Genomic DNA, 19,542 nt, shown 5'->3' with positions numbered 1-19,542 from the left:
GTCAGCCTTCAACATCATTGCAGCTTCAGGGAGAAGGAGTTGTTGCTTATTGCTGCGAGTCACAATGTTTGAAATAATTGTGGTTAGGTCCCTGATAAGGCTCTCAGTAATGGTCGGACTCCGTTGTGTCGACCCAGACACATTACTTGTGGACACCTTCAGGCCTTGTTAGTATTCCTTCCAGGGATTCTATTTCAATTTGGCCTTTGCATAATCGAGTCGGAGCTTGATCGTTTTTCCCTCCCCTCCATTGTATTATTGTTGCTCACTTACAGGAGACAGAATGCTGAAACAAAGCAACATTTATTAATGGAGTATTTAACCCTATTCGCTTGGTTACAATAACACCTGCACGTTTGATTGAATTTAATTGCTTCACTTAATGAACCCACTTAAGGGCCGTGTTTCATTCACGCTGCTCAATTTGGTAGGATCAGCACCGTTACATGGCCATGTGTGGGCTTCGTTTGTGTATAATTATGATTAATTAGCGACTGATATGTCTAGCTACAAAGGCACGGTAAGAAAATGCTGGTTGAGGGAAAAGTGCTTGTTTGGTTATAATGAGATAGCCTGTGTCTTTCGAAAGAGATTATAGATAAAATTATAAAAAAAGGAAGAACAATTTCCCTGGAAACTAGGCCTTGTGTTGTGTTGCTCTTCTTTTTGCTAATAACATTGGTTTGGAGAGTGCACAACATGCCGTCTGGTCCCTCATTGTCAATCAGAATCCCATTACTTTGGAGGTCAGAGTCTCCGGTGCTTCAGGCGAGCTGGGTGTAAGCTCCACTCCACTCGCATCATCGCACGACTCTGCCGCTTGTCTATTTTGGAAAAGATAAATAAATAAATCAGACCTGTACAATGTATTCTGTCTCCTCCATCTCAAGGAGAACGTCAAACCTTTTGTCAGATGTAAGAAAGTGTGGGTGGAAGACTGGAAGTCTGAAGTCAGACAAAAAAGGCAAAACCCCAGCATTGATTTTCCCTTTCTTTTTTTCCTCCACTTGAGCACGTTAACCTGTCTGAGCAATGAGCACACAGCCTCCTGGGTAATTTTATGAATAAATATCCTCATGACCTCTAGCAGAGCAGCAGACAGTGGTTGGCTCTCCAAACTCGCCTTGAGCGATAGCCCTTTGAAAGTACCACACGAAAACAAAACATTGCCTAACCACTATGAATATTTAATTTGAGGCAAGGCATAGGAGCAGAAAGAGAACGAGACAGAGGACAAAGAGTGGGAGAAAGGGACAGACAGAAAGTGAGAAAGTCTGAAAGAGACATAGAGAGACTTGCCTTTCAGTGTTGCACCCATATCCGCACACTTCACACTAAAGTGTGGTGACTCGCATTAATTGAAGACAGGTAGTGAAAGTGAGAGTGCCCAGGGGAGGAGCTTTGCCATTCAAATCTGATTAAATGCATGTTTACAGCATTACTCGTTTAAGCTGTCCCCTTCTCCTAGGGCCTCCCTCGGCACCTGGGGCCTGGGTCTGTTTTCCACGCGACAGAGCCAATAGCTAAGAGATCCATGGGCCATGGCTCCACACACACACACACACACACACATGCACACAGGGCTGGGAGACCCATGGGCCCACCACCCGGCCTCTTCTTCATTATGCCAGCAGCGCGTGACGATATCATTTCTGCCCGATGATTAAAATGTCTCCAGTGTTGAGGGGACCTGAAGGTTACACCACAAAAGGCTCTCCTCTCCATGGAGTCTAAGTCTCAGACCCCCCGACAGTTATAGAGAGAAAGAGAAGAGAACAGAGAGGAGAACAGAGAGGAGAACAGAGAAAGGTAGCTGCCTGATCAGAATGTCAAGTAATACAGTTTAACCGGCTCACAACCTCACTGCATTTAACATTTTGGTTATGTAGCATATGCTCAGACAGACAGACAGACAGACAGACAGACAGACAGACAGACAGACAGACAGACAGACAGACAGACAGACAGACAGACAGACAGACAAATGGGTGTCTATTATCTGTAAAGGCTGCTTGTTCATTCTTCAGTGTGAGGCACATTGTAATAGCGATGTCCCCTGTCGCCACCGCCACCCAACAGCCTTCTGGGTAATGAGATGCAAATCGGGGAGCCTGAGGAAAATAATGACCCATCATTTATGCTGAGCGTGTATACCTGCGGGGATGGAGGCATCGTTCATCACCCTGAAGCACTTTAGAGCATGATGCACATCAATTCCTACAACATCGCCACAACGCTACAGCGCTGCACGTTCCCCCTGACACGCCACGCCATAATAAGTTTAATAATGGGCACCCATATTCATGCAGGGGGACGGGTGATCTTATAGGCCTTCAGAAAAGAGTGAGAGGGAGAGAGAGAGAGAGAGAGGGAGAGGAGAGAGAGAATGAGAGAGACACAGCCAGGGACAAACATGACGAGAAAGCGTTGTGGCCCTAATCGGTGGGTGACGGCGAGGCGGCCTGAAATCAGAGAATGAGGAATCAGCCATTCCTCCACCGCCACAGCAGATGAGCGGAGAGCTGCTAAGATAGATCAAAGTCGGCTGATTGGTTTAGGAGTGTTGTTCCTTGTGAGTCGTCATATTTATCTGGTGAATCAGGCTTAGCGTTTTAGAGCTGGCGCAGTGAGTCGTGGTGGAGGGATGGAGGGATTAACACTGCCAGCTGTCACTGGAGTCTCCCACCATGTTGTTAGTGTTAGGAATGGTAGGCTGAGCTGTCCCTGGCTGATCATTCCTCAACAACACCCTCCTCACTGCTCCTAATAGAGATCTGTTCCCAATAGAAATAAATATATATTGTTGTTTTACCAGATATGCAGCCATGATAGCAACACCAGTCCATAAACTGTAGCCCTGCTCACAATAGAAAGAAATTAAGAGTCACAGTATTTTCACCTGATATGAACCCATCAGAGCAACACCAATTCACATGATTCATTTTCATGTAGTGTTTTTAGCTGACAGTCTTGGGAGGCTCTTCCTCTCTCAACATAGTACATCGCTGAATAATTATATTCTTTGAGGGGGAAAAGACCACATTTTTCAGAAAGTCAATCAAAGTTAAACTGCTGTCAATTGTTTTTGGAAGTATGTCTTCTCATATTGCTATCGAGACATGAATGGTGAGAGCTGAGTGACTACGACTCTCCTCTCATCTGCGATGGGAGGCCAAGGGTGAGGCTGCATGTGGACACCAATACATACATGATATTACATTGCACACACAGTCCCAGCAGAGGAGTAGAGTTACCTCCCAACGCCAGTACTCCAAGTCACACAACCACCTCCATTTCTCTTTCTCCTAGGATAGATAGATATCACAGTTTATTGCAACACAATTGCAACCTTCTTGACTCTTTGCAACAAAATCAATGCTAGCTGTTTTTATATTTAGAAAGGAAGGGAGTTTTGAGAGCTTAACTTTCTCTGTGTCAAGTGCCATTGTCAGGATTAGAGATGCGTACTTTGCATAAAGTTTGTATCTCCCCAGTGGTCACTTTGAGTATTGACTAGACATTACTGTATGTTGTTGTACTGTAATATTACAATTGTAGTAGGATGAGAATAAGAATTCAGTAGTTTGTTTAAGTGAACGCCTGAGCCTCTTTTAAAGACCTAGTTTTATTTTACTTTGCCAAAATAAGAGTGGTCCTGCTCTTTAACATCCTTGAAGCAGCTGACATGTACAAACTCAGAGAGAGAGAAGGGGGGGGACTGCAACTCTCTTCTCCCCGGTTTGTTGAACAATTCCACAATACTTGTTTCATTTAGTCTGTTCTCTCTCTCTCTGATCTTTCTCTCTATCTCTCTCTCTCTCCCCTTTCTCTCATTCTCTCACTCTCGCTTAGTTAAATGTGACCTTACTGCAATTACACTTCCTCCAGTGAGACAATTATAAATAAGTCATCTTTCATGGCAGAAGAAAGAGGGAAAATAATGATGCAGACTCTTTTGAGGAATCCTTGGCGCTGTGTGTGCTGTTTGAAGTTGTTCTCCTGAAACTGAGAATACCTCTGTTTCTGTTTCTTTGTTCACATGCAATCATCCTCAAGGAAACCCTCCCTTCTGCACTGTCCAAATACTTACTCTTTGTCCCCTCCCTCCCTTTCTCTCTCTCTCTCTCTCTCTCTCTCTCTCTCTCTCCCCCTCTCTCTCCCCCTCTCTCTCTCTCTCGCTCTCTCTCTCTCTCTCTCTCTCTCTCTTTCTCCCCCCTCTCTCTCTCTCTCTCTGTCATGTTCTTTTCTTTCAATCCCACATTTTAGCTCTGGGATTGAAAGTGAAAATTCCACAGGTGTTGATTTCTCTTTTCTCTGTTCTTCTTCCTCCTCGACAGGTGCAAGTGTAACCTTCACGCCAATAGTTGTGTGTTTGACAAAGAGACGCTAAATTGTGAGTGTGAGCACAACACCACGGGGCCGGACTGTGGCCGCTGTAAGAGGAACTACCAGGGCCGGACGTGGAGCGCAGGCTCCTATCTTCCCATCCCCAAGGGCACGGCAAATACCTGTGAGTAACCAACGCACACGTACAGCAATATACATGCACAAATATATTCACACATGCACAGAGACACATGAACAGATGCAGATAGATATTATGAACACATAATACAGACACAAACATACACACATATATGCACAATATATTTCTCGCAGGTGCAGGTATTCGCACTCATGCTCTGAAGCACATACAAATTCACACACCTCATGATGGTTGTGCTCTCTCTCTCTCTCTCTCTCTCTCTCTCTCATCAGGGGGTGGATGTAACCCAGAGGTCTTCGTCTCTTTACTACAACAGACCCAGATCCCCCTCTAACGCTAGTCTCCATCTCATCTTTTCATCCCCTCTGCAACGTCTAGCTACTGCACTAAACACAGTGTATTCATGTCATTCTTTCACAGCTTTGTATTTGTACACTACCTTTTGACAACAGAAAATGGGGTCTCTCTCCCTTCATTGTTCTTAACAGGTCACATGCTGGATGTCTGATGTGAGGCTCATGGCGATGGGGCTAAAGGGGCCAAGGGTGCCAGTAGCCTGCACAGACGTGATGTAATGCTGCTGGTTATTCCAGCTCAGGGAGCTTCTTTAGGAAACTGTGTGTGTGTGTGTGTGTGTGTGTGTGTGTGTGTGTGTGTGTGTGTGTGTGTGCGTGTGTGTGTGTGTGTCCAGAGTGTGGCAGGAGCTTCCTTCTTTACCACCCTCCTCCCCTATAAGCCTTGTTTGGCCAGACGTAAGGTCTGTTTCACATCTAGCAGGGAGGAGTTGTAAATGAGCTCAGATCAAAGTAGTCAGAGGTAGACGTGTCCCCCATGGACACACACACACACACACACACACACACACACACAGAGAGAGAGAGAGACACGGCCCCACGGATACACACACACACACACACACACACACACACACACACACACACACACACACAGGTGGCAGATGCTTCCTTCTGTACCACCCTCCTCCCCTCCTCCGCCATAAACCCTGTTTGGCCAGACGGCAGCCAGCTAGCGCTGTCAAATAACTGGCATATGCCTCTGAGACACACCTTATAGGGCAAGTTGCCATTTTAACATAGACAGGGGGTTACTGAATACCCAGAAGAAAAGGAAGAGAGAGGATCATTATTGCCAAGGACACGTTGAAGGCACAACCAGTCATTTTTTGATGCTGTTGGTGATGGTTTGATTGTGTTGGCATTTCTGAGCCTGTAGGGTTTATCATAGGCAGGTCTGTTATTGCGTTTGGCTGGATGTTTTTCTCCATTAGTGATCTCTTTGCTGCTGGGTGATGATGTAAAAAAAGTATTCTCCCTCCCAGGTGGAGAGAGTTATGAGTCTTAGGGAGTGTTAGCAAAATGGTCATTCTGAGACTGAGATTGACAGCACATTATTAAAAATGCCAATGTGGGTGGGTGTGTGTGGACTCACACACACATACACGCACACACACACACACACACACACACACACACACACACACACACACACACACACACACAGTCCCCTTCACCCTCATGATAAAAGACAGTCTTACCGTAAAGTACATTATTATACTTTATGAAAAAATCCATAATGCAGTAATACTATGAGGTTTAAGAACGCGTGCCCTTCCCCTTGGAATAAAGAAAACGCATGATACTAACAGAAAAAGCACCTTATGCTGTTTGTAATTTCAAAAGCAATCACAGACAATTTCACAACTCTGTCTAAATGCCCCCCCAACCTATCGAGCATATCGCTGTCCTATACAGAGAAATTTGTCAAAATCAAACATTTAATTAGGATTTAATTTATTTTTATGATACACATCAAGTCGTGTGAAGTGGTAACGAGATCGATGAATCATGTTAGAGGACGGTGATACAGTGGATGATTCGACACATATGTTACCGTGTCAAATCTACAGAGTCGACAAGGAAAAGAAGAAAAGCTTGTTCTTTCTGACCGAGTGAATGAGGGAAAGTGATGGAGAAAGGAAGGGACGGGTGAGATGGAGGGATGGGAAGTGGGCATCACTCTCTGTCACGGATAACTCTGCCTTCTGGGGCCTCGGAATATTCTCGCTCTCTCCCTCCCTTTCTCCCTCCCTCTCTCCCGCTCTCACTCTCTCTCTCCCTCTTACTTTCTCTCTCTCTCTCCCTCTTACTTTCTCTCGCTCTCTCTCTCTCTCTTTCTCTCTCTTTACTTCTCTCTAACCCCTCTTTCCGTGTGTCAGTGAAGAGAGAAGGAGAGGGATCAGTTGGAGAATTACCCATGGCAGTTCATTCTTCTAGGGCGAGGGGTTGCAAGGGAGAAAGATGGAGGATAGTGGTGTAGTGGGTCTCAAGCCTTTCTTCCTCAAATGGGGGAACTAGACTGGAACTGAAAAGGCTAGCTTGGTGAGCTGTGAAAACTGTGAAGACTGTTCTAGAGGCAGGTTACAGTGTGTAAAACTGCACTGAGTGTACAAAATATTAGGAACACCTTCCTAATATTGAGTTGCACCCCCCTCAGAACAGCCTCAATTCGTCGTGGCATGGACTCTACAAGGTGTCTTAGGCGTCCCACAGGGATGCTGGCCCATGTTGACTCCAATGATTCACACAGTTGTGTCAAGTTGGCTGGACCATTCTTGATACACACACAGGAAATGTTTGAGAGTGAAAATCCCAGCAGTGTTGCAGCTCTTGAAACAAACATCTACTAACATACCCCGTTCAAAGGCACTTAAATCTTCTGTCTTGCCCATTCACCCTCTGAATAGCACACATACACAATCCATGTCTCAACTGTCTCAAGGTTTAAAAACTATTATTTAACTTGTCTCCTCCCCTTCATCTACACTGAATGAAGTGGATTTAACAAGTGACATCAATAAGGGATCATAGCTTTCACCTGGATTCACCTGGTCAGTCTGTCATGGAAAGAGCAGGAGTCCTTAATGTTTTGTATTCTCAGAGGCATGCAATCGTAAAACCAGTGAAACGTTAAACATGTATGTGCTGTATCATACCACATTCCACATGTCTAAGCATTGTTAGGCAACATTGTTAATGGATTATGTTGTTATGTTGAATGTCCGTAAAACAACCATGGGAGTGGTCAAGCGTTCAGATCTATCCACAGAGAATGATAAGGAGATCACTGTTGTCATGGATACACCTCAGGTCTAAAGTAGACAGTTTGAAATGATGGCCTCTTGATATCCGTACCGTAAACACACCATCAACGTTATAGCCTTTCTCAGGAACCACCCCCCACATTAAAAAAACTATGGTAAGTACAAATCATGTAAGGTCTATCAGGCTCTCTATTGCGTCACACTTCCCTGCCTTGTGGTCCGTGTTGGACGGCAGTTCTGTGGTCAGCGACACGTGCGGTCGTACCAAACGCTCCTCGGTCGTATCGAACCCACCTCTGATCTCTAATTCCTCAGGATTAGGAGCCACATGTAAAGCTTCACATCTTGCCGAGAGGAGTTGTAAATGAGCTCAGATCAAAGTAGTCAGAGGCAGGCGTGTCCCCCATGGACACACACACACACACACACACACACACACATCCCCGGGTGGATTTGTAGGGATTCCTCTACTCCTCCTCCGTGACAGACCCTGGTCCGTGGGGAAAGGCAAGCCAAAGCCGTCTAACTGATATCAGCTTTTATGTGACTTATTGATTTTAGCGCTTTCGATATGAATGCCACCAGAGGGGGTCAGAGTTTAATAGGTTAGCATTGAATAACTCTGTTACAGTAGTCTTCCCTATCAGGGTAAAGTACACTAGTGTGCTAACAGGATCTAGGAAGATTTGTCCCGAGCCTGATCATGCACTGTATTGTACAATGGATTCTGGGGGTGAAGTTTCACTAAGTGCAGATCTGGAATCAGCCCCTACTCCAAACGATGGGCTCTGTTGAAGAGACACAGTAGTCATGCAGCTTTAACAGGTAGTGTATATATGTTTTAAAACAGACTTACCAACCCCTAACCAGCAATACTGTAGCATGTATCTGGAGGAGGTGACAGTCACAATAGGAGCAAACCATTCTGCTTCTGTAATTAGTGTACAATAACGCATAACAACCAGATGTCACAGCAGTGTTATTCACTGTTGAATCCAATGGTGTGGTTCAGCATGATGGTAATAAGAGAATAAGAAGTTTAAGTAATAATGCCCGAGAAGCCGGTGTTCAGACGACTTAACAACCCCGTGCCAATATATCCTCCAAACACCGGCTTCGAGGGCAATATCACTTAAGGGTCTTATTCTCTTATTGTTACTAACCTATTCAAATAGTGATTGACATATTTTCATTAAAAACGTTATTTTGATGAATTTATTCATACTATTTCATCCTTCCACAAGATATATTCCTGACACAAATCTAATGTTGCTACCCAAGCCAGCTAGTTAGTTCTACTGGTTCGGTTGCCAGAGACGCGACCCAGTCGTTAAGTATTTTTGTTCTGTATTGGGGCGGCAGCGTAGCCTAGTGGTTGGAGCGTTGGACTAGTAACCGAAAGGTTGGACTAGTAACCGAAAGGTTGCAAGATCAAATCCCTGAGCTGACAAGGTAAAAATCTGTTGTTCTGCCCCTAAACAAGGCAGTTAACCCACTGTTCCTAGGCCGTCATTGAAAATAAGAGTTTGTTCTTAACTGACTTGCCTAGTTAAATAAAGGTAAAACAAAAAAAATATATGGACCGTGACCCAGTCTTTCATTCTAAGTGTTCCATTACCATACCGGCTGGCAAAATGATTTTCCCTTGCTTGCTAGATTGCCAACTACAGCTAACTTACAGTCATGTCAAACAGTGCAGACAGAATAACAGCAAAGTAGCTCCCTTTGCATTTGTTTAAGCTGTTTTCTAGTGACATTTATTTGGATACATCCATAATAATGTGTTAATGATGTGCAATTTCACCTGCCATAAAAAAATGTGTTCTGTCGTCAGGACACTTGTTCAGAGGAGCTAGCCAATAACACCGCTAACACAATCACTTCATACTGAACTTTGTTAGGCAAGTCAGTTAAGAACAAATTCTTATTTACAATGACGGCCTCCTGGGGAACAGTGGGTTAACTGCCTTGTTTAGGGGCAGAAAGACAGATTTTTACCTTGTCAGCTCAGGCATTTCATCTGGCAACCTTTCAGTTACTGGCCCAATGCTCTAACCACTAGGCTACCTACCACCCCTTTCAGAAACAGTGTTTTCTGAAAGGGTGTTTTCTGAAAGGGTGTTTTCTGAAAGGGCGTTTTCTGAAAGGGTGTTTGCGAAAATGCATTATGACACCTTTCTGTCTTCTCAATGGCATTAAATTCAGCATTTTAAGCATACGTTTTAAGCATTAAAGTTTGTTCCAGCTGAGCGAGTCTGACCACAAGTCAGAGACCACTATGATGACACACCAAATGTGTTTGATGGATCCTTTTTGTCTTCTTCTAATGCCTCTTAAGGGAAGTAATCCAAAAGTAATCATTACTGAGTTTGGATAATCTAAAAGTTATGTTACTGATTACAGTTTTGGACAGGTAACTAGTAGCTGTAATGGATTACATGGCAAAACAAGTCAGCCAAAATGTAGATTTAGAAGGAAAATACACTATTGTTTCCTACGAATCTTTCCACACAGTGGGATATATCCCACTTCAACAGATCAACATAAACCACCTATAACATGTTGCCTGGTACTATATTTCCTGCTGCCGTCAGTGGTTGAACGCAGTCTGTCCCTGTTTAAGCAGCCAGCCCAGCCTGGTCCTGAGCCCTAGCTGCTATAATGAAGGGTGTCTGCAGCAGCGTGTCTGGAGTGGTACCATGGATACAGTAATTAGTGATACCTAAAGGCCTAGGTGGCCATTGTCTACACAGAGATGGGAAGAGAAGAGCTCTCCGCTCCCTCTTTCCCTGCCTCCCTCGCTCCCTCAATCTCTCTCTCCCACTTCACCACCCCCTCCCTCTCCTCCCTGCCTCTCTCCCTCCTTCCCTCCCTGCATTATTTAATTATACAGCGTTCTAGTTCTGTATCCAAACACTCCCCCCATCCCTCTGTTCTTTATCTTCCCTCTCCTCTTTAGGTGTTGATGCTTTACTCTGTTTCCTCTCTGCTATTTGCATTGTCTCCTGACTTTGCGGATCCTGTTCCCACTCCTCTATTGTCGTTTCATTCTCTCTCTCTCTCTCTCTTTCTCCATTCTCTCTATCGCTTCCTCTATTCCCCCCCCCCCCCCCCCCGAGACCCGGCTTGTTTACTTTGCCTTACCAACATCTCGCTCGCTGCAGCTGCGACGGTAATCTTTCTTTCAAATATTTGTTTCTTCCGTCTCAGGATTCTGTCTCTGTGTGCCTCATTCCCGGAATCTTAGCTGTGCCTCCGAACTCGGCACACATGCACTTTACCACTTGCCACCTTCGATATAGATCTATTCCCCTTTCCCCCGCAAGACATTTAGATGTAGGCGGTCGAGTGTTGAGAGTGTTCAGGATGGGGGCAGGCTGGAATTCGTCTCCAGAGGAATTCAATCAAATTATGTCTGCTGCTTTTTCCGTAGCACGGATCGGCAAACTTCCCTCCATCCAAACCTCCATCCAAACCGGTTACTGGTGCCTGTCACTACTATACCGACTGTGCCGGAGAAGGAGATAGAGCCAGTGCAACAAAAAGGTTATTATAAAGGGGGTCAATGTAAATAGTTCCGGGAGCCATTTGATGAACTGTTCAGCAGTCTTATGGCTTGGGGTTAGAAGCTGTTCAGGAGCATTTTGGTCCCAGACTTGGTGCACTGGTACCGCTAGTGGTGTCGTAGCAGAGAGAACAGTCTATGACTTAGGTGGCTGGAGTCATTGACAATTTTTAGGGCCTTCCTCTGACACTGCCTGGTATAGCGGTCCTGGGTGGCAGGGAGCTCGGCCCCAGTGATGTACTTGGCCATACGCACTACCCACTGTAGCGTCTTGCGGTCAGATGCCGAGCAGTTGCCATACCAAGTTGTGATGAAACCAGTCAAGATGCTCTCAGTGGGGCAGCTGTCAAACGTTTTGAGGATCTGAGGGCCCATGCCAAATCTTTTCAACCTCCCGAGGCAGAGGAGGTATTGTCGTGCCCTCTTCAGGACTCTGTTGGTGTGTTTGGACCGCGATAGGTCCTTAGTGATGTATACACCGAAGAACTTGAAGCTCTCCACTCGTTCCACTAGAGCCCTGTCGATGTGAATGGGCTGTGTTCAGACCTTTATTTCCTGTTGTCCACAATAAGCTCCTTTGTCTTGCCATTGTCTGTGAAATGATGACAGCCAGGGAAAGTAATTACCAACTTTACCTGCGGTGGAAATGTAGAAGATAAGCTGTTGTGGATGGTCCAGGTAGACACAGGGACAAAGACCTGGCGAAGGTCAGGATGGGGTTCTGTTGAAACAAACATAATGAGGCTTGCAGGTATTCTACTAGCATTCTACTGCAATGACACAGATAGGCATTCTACTATCACTGCAATGACACAAATAGGTATTCTACGATCACTGCAATGACATAAATAGGCATTCTACTATCACTGCAATGACACAAATAGGTATTCTACGATCACTGCAATGACACAAATAGGTATTCTACTATCACTGCAATGACATAAATAGGCATTCTACTATCACTGCAATGACACAAATAGGCATTCTACTATCACTGCAATGACACAAATAGGCATTCTACTATCACTGCAATGACATAAATAGGCATTCTACTATCACTGCAATGACACAAATAGGCATTCTACTATCACTGCAATGACACAAATAGGCATTCTACTATCACTGCAATGACACAAATAGGTATTCTACTATCACTGCAATGACACAAATAGGTATTCTACTATCACTGCAATGACTGAAAAAAAAAGACAGTCAGGGGGGAAGAAAGAGCCAACCACCAACAAACATGTAATCTAATTACCAAAAAACTGGAACTATAATAAATAACTTTACCAGTTTTAATATTTCATTTAGATTACAGATACTTTTGATTACAGGATGATTACTTCTTAGATTACTTTTAAATTCAGAAAGGGGGTTTGCGGGAAAAATACATTATGACACCTTTCTGTTTTCTCAATGACATTCAATTCATAATCGAAAAAGGCATACATTTACATTTGTTCCACCTGAATGAGTCTGACCACAAGTCAGAGACCAGTATGACACACCAAATGCCAGACAGAGAAGGGACCTCTGAGAGACTAAGAAGAGACTGAGAAGGGACCTCTGAGAGACTAAGAAGAGACTGAGAAGTGACCTCTGAGAGACTGAGAAGTGACCTCTGAGAGACTGAGAAGAGACTGAGAAGTGACCTCCGACTGAGAAGTGACCTCTGAGAGACTGAGAAGAGACTGATAAGTGACCTCTGAGAGACTGAGAAGTGACTGAGAAGTGAACTCTGAGAGACTAAGAAGTGACTGAGAAGTGAACTCTGAGAGACTAAGAAGTGACCTCTGAGAGACTGAGAAGAGACTGAGAAGTGACCTCCGACTGAGAAGTGACCTATGAGAGACTGAGAAGCGACTGAGAAGTGACCTCTGAGAGACTGAGAAGAGACTGAGAAGTGACCTCTGAGAGACTGAGAAGAGACTGAGAAGTGACCTCTGAGAGCCTGAGAAGCGACTGAGAAGTGACCTCTGAGAGACTGAGAAGAGACTGAGAAGTGATCTCTGAGAGACTGAGAAGAGACAGAGAAGTGACCTCTGAGAGACTGAGAAGAGACTGAGAAGTGACCTCTGAGAGACTGAGAAGCGACTGAGAAGTGACCTCTGAGAGACTAAGAAGTGACCTCTGAGAGACTAAGAAGAGACTGAGAAGTGACCTCTGAGAGACTGAGAAGTGACCTCTGAGAGACTAAGGGGAGACAGAGAAGTGACCTCTGAGAGACTAAGAAGAGACTGAGAAGTGACCTCTGAGAGACTAAGAAGTGACCTCTGAGAGACTAAGAAGAGACAGAGAAGTGACCTCTGAGAGACTAAGAAGAGACTGAGAAGTGACCTCTGAGAGACTGAGAAGAGACAGAGAAGTGATCTCTGAGAGAATAAGAAGTGACCTCTGAGAGACTGAGAAGAGACAGAGAAGTGACCTCTGAGAGACTGAGAAGAGACTGATAAGTGACCTCTGAGAGACTGAGAAGTGACTGAGAAGTGATCTCTGAGAGACTGAGAAGTGACTGAGAAGTGAACTCTGAGAGACTAAGAAGTGACCTCTGAGAGACTGAGAAGAGACTGAGAAGTGACCTCCGACTGAGAAGTGACCTATGAGAGACTGAGAAGCGACTGAGAAGTGACCTCTGAGAGACTGAGAAGAGACTGAGAAGTGACCTCTGAGAGCCTGAGAAGCGACTGAGAAGTGACCTCTGAGAGACTGAGAAGAGACTGAGAAGTGATCTCTGAGAGACTGAGAAGAGACAGAGAAGTGACCTCTGAGAGACTGAGAAGAGACTGAGAAGTGACCTCTGAGAGACTAAGAAGTGACCTCTGAGAGACTAAGAAGAGACTGAGAAGTGACCTCTGAGAGACTGAGAAGTGACCTCTGAAAGACTAAGGGGAGACAGAGAAGTGACCTCTGAGAGACTAAGAAGAGACTGAGAAGTGACCTCTGAGAGACTAAGAAGTGACCTCTGAGAGACTAAGAAGAGACAGAGAAGTGACCTCTGAGAGACTAAGAAGAGACTGAGAAGTGACCTCTGAGAGACTGAGAAGAGACAGAGAAGTGATCTCTGAGAGAATAAGAAGTGACCTCTGAGAGACTGAGAAGAGACAGAGAAGTGACCTCTGAGAGACTGAGAAGAGACTGATAAGTGACCTCTGAGAGACTGAGAAGTGACTGAGAAGTGATCTCTGAGAGACTGAGAAGTGACTGAGAAGTGAACTCTGAGAGACTAAGAAGTGACCTCTGAGAGACTGAGAAGAGACTGAGAAGTGACCTCCGACTGAGAAGTGACCTCTGAGAGCCTGAGAAGCGACTGAGAAGTGACCTCTGAGAGACTGAGAAGAGACTGAGAAGTGATCTCTGAGAGACTGAGAAGAGACAGAGAAGTGACCTCTGAGAGACTGAGAAGAGACTGAGAAGTGACCTCTGAGAGACTGAGAAGCGACTGAGAAGTGACCTCTGAGAGACTAAGAAGTGACCTCTGAGAGACTAAGAAGAGACAGAGAAGTGACCTCTGAGAGACTAAGAAGAGACTGAGAAGTGATCTCTGAGAGACTGAGAAGTGACCTCTGAGAGACTAAGGGGAGACAGAGAAGTGACCTCTGAGAGACTAAGAAGAGACTGAGAAGTGACCTCTGAGAGACTAAGAAGAGACTGAGAAGTGACCTCTGAGAGACTAAGAAGAGACTGAGAAGTGACCTCTGAGAGACTGAGAAGTGACCTCTGAGAGACTAAGGGGAGACAGAGAAGTGACCTCTGAGAGACTAAGAAGAGACTGAGAAGTGACCTCTGAGAGACTAAGAAGTGACCTCTGAGAGACTAAGAAGAGACAGAGAAGTGACCTCTGAGAAGAAGAGACAGAGAAGTGATCTCTGAGAGACTGAGAAGAGACAGAGAAGTGATCTCTGAGAGAATAAGAAGTGACCTCTGAGAGACTGAGAAGAGACAGAGAAGTGATCTCTGAGAGACTAAGAAGAGACTGAGAAGTGACCTCTGAGAGACTAAGAAGAGACTGAGAAGTGACCTCTGAGAGACTGAGAAGAGACAGAGAAGTGATCTCTGAGAGAATAAGAAGTGACCTCTGAGAGACTGAGAAGAGACAGAGAAGTGATCTCTGAGAGACTAAGGGGAGACAGAGAAGTGACCTCTGAGAGACTAAGGGGAGACAGAGAAGTGACCTCTGAGAGAATAAGAAGTGACCTCTGAGAGACTAAGAAGAGACAGAGAAGTGATCTCTGAGAGAATAAGAAGAGACAGAGAAGTGATCTCTGAAAGACTGAGAAGAGACAGAGAAGTGACCTCTGAGAGACTAAGAAGAGACTGAGAAGTGACCTCTGATAGACTGAGAAGAGACTGAGAAGTGACCTCTGAGAGACTGAGAAGTGACCTCTGAGAGACTAAGAAGAGACTGAGAAGTGATCTCTGAGAGACTAAGAAGAGACTGAGAAGTGACCTCTGAGAGACTGAGAAGTGACCTCTGAGAGACTAAGAAGTGACCTCTGAGAGACTGAGAAGTGACCTCTGAGAGACTGAGAAGAGACTGAGAAGTGACCTCTGAGAGACTGAGAAGTGACCTCTGAGAGACTAAGAAGAGTGAGAAGTGACCTCTGAGAGACTGAGAAGAGACTGAGAAGTGGAGATCATAAAAATCTATGGAGCGCTCCATAAACATAAGCACACTAATGCTCTTCCTGTGCACAATTAGATTATGTTATGGAGCATAATGGAGAGATGCAGAGACACACACACACACACACACACATACACTCATACACACACACACACATAGATTCTGTTATGACTAGTAATTGGGAATAGGGGCAGGTGAAGGGGATTGGAAATGATGGTAATTGAAAGTTAATGTAATGAAGCGACATACAATCTTCAACATCTGCTTTCCTGCCTGCTAGTTGTTCATAGGTATAATAATTACATTGACAGGCAATGCTGCTCTGGCCGTGACCTGGCGTAGAAAAGGTTGTTGGATGAATACCCTAAATTGTGTGAAGTTGAGGATTGAATGTGTTTCTTGTATTGACAACCGTTAATTCATCAAATGGATGTTTTAGAGGTAAGTAGCCTGATGGACAAAGTGCTACATTTCAATGTAATGCAATTTAAATTCTACTCTGAATAGATTTACTTAGAAATAATATAGTTTAGTCTCTACCTGTATTTTGGGATTGATGGTTGCAATAAAACAATTAAAATAAACTAAACTGAAAATGTTCCAATAAAGTAAAATACTTAATATAAGAACAATAAACTATGAGGGCTTATGCATATCCCCTCGGCTCTAAATCATTTTCCAATATTTATTTAGAATAATTAAAGGGAAGATTACAGAATTAGGTTGCTGTTAAACATTCTGATTAGTTTCATCCTTTCAACTAAAAGTCCGAATACGACATATAAAATGTGTATTTTGGGAGAAATGTGTATTTTATCAAGTCGGAAAAGTGTTCGGGTAAGTGACATACAGTTGAAGTGGGAAGTTTACATACACCTTAGCCAAATACATTCAAACTCAGTTTTTCACAATTCCTGACATTTAATCCGAGTAAACATTCCCTGTTTTAGGTCAGTTAGGATCACCACTTTATTTTAAGAATGTGAAATGTCATAATAATAGTAGAGATAATTATTTCTTTCATCTTTTATTTCTTTCATCTCATTCCCAGTGGGTCTTTTGATTCCCCCATGATGTCAAGCAAGGTAGGCCTTGAAATACATCCACAGGTACACCTCCACAATTGACTCAAATTATGTCAATTAGCCTATCAGAAGCTTCTAAAGCCATGACATCATTTTTTTGAATTTTCCAAGCTGTTTAAAGGCAGAGTCAACTTAGTGTATGTAAACGTCTGACCCACTGGAATTGTGATACAGTGAATTATGAGTGAAATAATCTGTCTGTAAACAATTGTTGGAAAAATGTAGATGCCCTAACCGACTTGCCAAAACTATAGTTTGTTAACAAGAAATTTGTGGAGTGGTTGAAAAACGAGTTTTAAGGACTCCAACCTAAGTAAATGTAAACTTCCGACTTCAACTGTACATGTAAATAGGAGCACGACATGAGCAGGAGTGAAGCCTTAGTTCACATAAGGCGGTGAAGACCCACATCATCCCAAATCCTTGTTTCTGAATGAAGCCAACTTATCATCTGACCATATCCTGTGATTGATTTATTCTGTATCGGCAACAAACAAAAAAAATGTATACAGCTCGCAGGTATAATGGCTAACCCGAACACTGACTGGCTACCATGATAATCCTGCTAGTTTATATCGGCCAATGAAGATCAGGTAGTTCAGCAAAAATAAAGACATACCTTGAAATAAACAATCCAATAGGTTTTTTTAACCATTTATTTCCGCTAAATGTGCAGTATTCTGTTGATGGAGTTGTTGTAGCTTGCTAGCTTATTCCATCCCCAAACTCCATGCTAGATCTGTGTGTGGGACAGTTCCTTTTGCATGGGCCCGGAGCACTTAGATAGCTGGCTATCTGTGTTTATCATCTACTAGCAACATAACATGACAAAACTCTTTAATACCTACATACCCGATTCACCTAGGCTCAGTTATTCCTATATGCAATAAAAATAACAGATATACTGTACAGTTTGAATATTGCATTTCTTTCAATACTTGTTGTATAAGCTAAACATTTAGTCCTACCACTGGGCTTTGAAACCTCTCATCTTTATTCTCTATGAAAGAAGTATCGGGAAGGATCAGGAAGTATCAGGAAGTATCAGAAGTCAGCATTCTTTCTTTTCAGCTGTGATTCACTGAATAAGATTGCGTAATGTGTGTGTGTGTGTGTGCGTGCGTGCGTGTATGTGTGCGTGTGTGTGTGCGCATTTGCTGTGCCCTTCTCTGGTTGGTGTCCTTTCCCTCTCAGGTAGTCTGCCTCAAGAGTCTACTACTATTCTGTGTTCATCTACCTGTCTGCCTCCTGCCTCCCCACTCCCCACACACCTCTCCAATAAGTCATACATTTGGCTCCTAACTATGCCTGTCGAGCAGGGATCAGAGAGAGAGAGAGAGATTAGATGATGTGAGGTGGATCGATGGCTTATGGCTGGCCAGAGCTTGCTTGCTTGCACACAAACACACACACACACACACGTGTGTGGACATGCAGACACACAAAAACACATACACACACTAGCAGGCACAAACACACACACACACATACACATACACATTATGTTATGCAGACCCCCTTTGTAGACAGAAGGAGAATGATGAGGTAATCCTCCAGGCACACCAAGCGCTGTTGACTGAACGACTGAGAGGCCTCCATTTGATAAAGGAGTAATAAAAGACAACAGATCACAGATGTCTCCATATCTCCTCAGTGTTTGGGGGAAGATGTGCGATGGAGACACAGAGAGAGAGAGAACCCAGCCAGACCTTGTTTATTTATTTATCTATGGTTTTATTATTTATTTCCTCCATTTGCAGAGCGCAGCGTGGCGCCCCTTCCTGTTGTTACGGCTTGTTTGTTGTTGTTTGTTTACGCGACAGACAGACACTAACAGACAGACAAATGCCCTCATAGGGGGAGGCGCTCAGAGAGGAGTATAGTGCAAACGGACAAATTAGAAAAACGCTAAATCTACGTGTCACCAACAACCCAGCGTACCTCATCATAACAAGACATCACATCGACATGATCCAAATATCCACCACCAATTGATTTTATTACTAAACATCACATCAACATGATCCAAATATCCACCACCAATTGATTCTCTACTACTGTGGGATTTATGAGGACTTTTAAGACTCAGTCAGTCACATTCGTCAGCCTGGGACCGTGCTGGTCTATAAACCTCAGTGAGTCTCTGAGATCTATGCAGGGCAAATAGTCTGCTGTGTGAAAGATCTGGTCGCCATGGGGATGTGTCTGTCTGACTGTGTTATCTGTTCAGAGCGGGAGCTGGCACATCAGACAGTCGGTCGGTTGTATCGACAGACTGGGATAATGATAAAACTAATGTCTACGCTCAACTACAGAGCAAGACACTGTTGGGATAAAGTTTGTCCAAAATCAGGTGTTTTTTTTTTTTATTTAGTCTGGTGTGTCTCTGTGTTATCTTGTGTGAGTGTATGTGGGTGCGTCGGGGTAATATTTCCTCATTTATCTGCTGTTTACAAGATTACATTCGATGTTTTTAAATGAATACAAACAATGTCCTAAACTGCAATTTACAGTTTGTTAAAGTAGAATGAAATGTACATGACTAATCTCTCAATGTCAACTGTGTTTTGTCTTTGTCTTGCAGGTATCCCCAATAGCATTGGTCCAGTTAGTAAGTAAATTCAAAGCAGAAAAGAAAACCCAGAAACTGCTTGATGC

The 19,542-nt window shown here is 44.0% G+C and overlaps 1 protein-coding gene across 7 annotated transcripts in view; it reads left to right on the top strand.

The window, feature by feature from the left end:
• LOC115152985 (netrin-G1) overlaps positions 1 to 19,542 on the top strand; it is a 91,617-nt gene that overhangs the window by 43,925 nt on the left and 28,150 nt on the right. For all 7 annotated transcript variants that reach the window (XR_003867626.1, XM_029697978.1, XM_029697986.1 and 4 more), the window contains exons 2-3: positions 4,338 to 4,510; positions 19,469 to 19,495. Coding sequence is in view for 6 of the 7 variants with exons in the window: in XM_029697978.1 (XP_029553838.1) it covers positions 4,338 to 4,510; positions 19,469 to 19,495 (200 nt within the window). In the remaining variant the exon portion in view is untranslated. The remainder of the gene's footprint in view (positions 1 to 4,337; positions 4,511 to 19,468; positions 19,496 to 19,542) is intronic.

This window comes from Salmo trutta, chromosome 2 (assembly GCF_901001165.1).
Source record: "Salmo trutta chromosome 2, fSalTru1.1, whole genome shotgun sequence".
In the NCBI taxonomy this organism is placed as follows: Eukaryota; Metazoa; Chordata; class Actinopteri; order Salmoniformes; family Salmonidae; genus Salmo; species Salmo trutta.
This window is presented reverse-complemented; position numbering and strand designations above follow the sequence as displayed.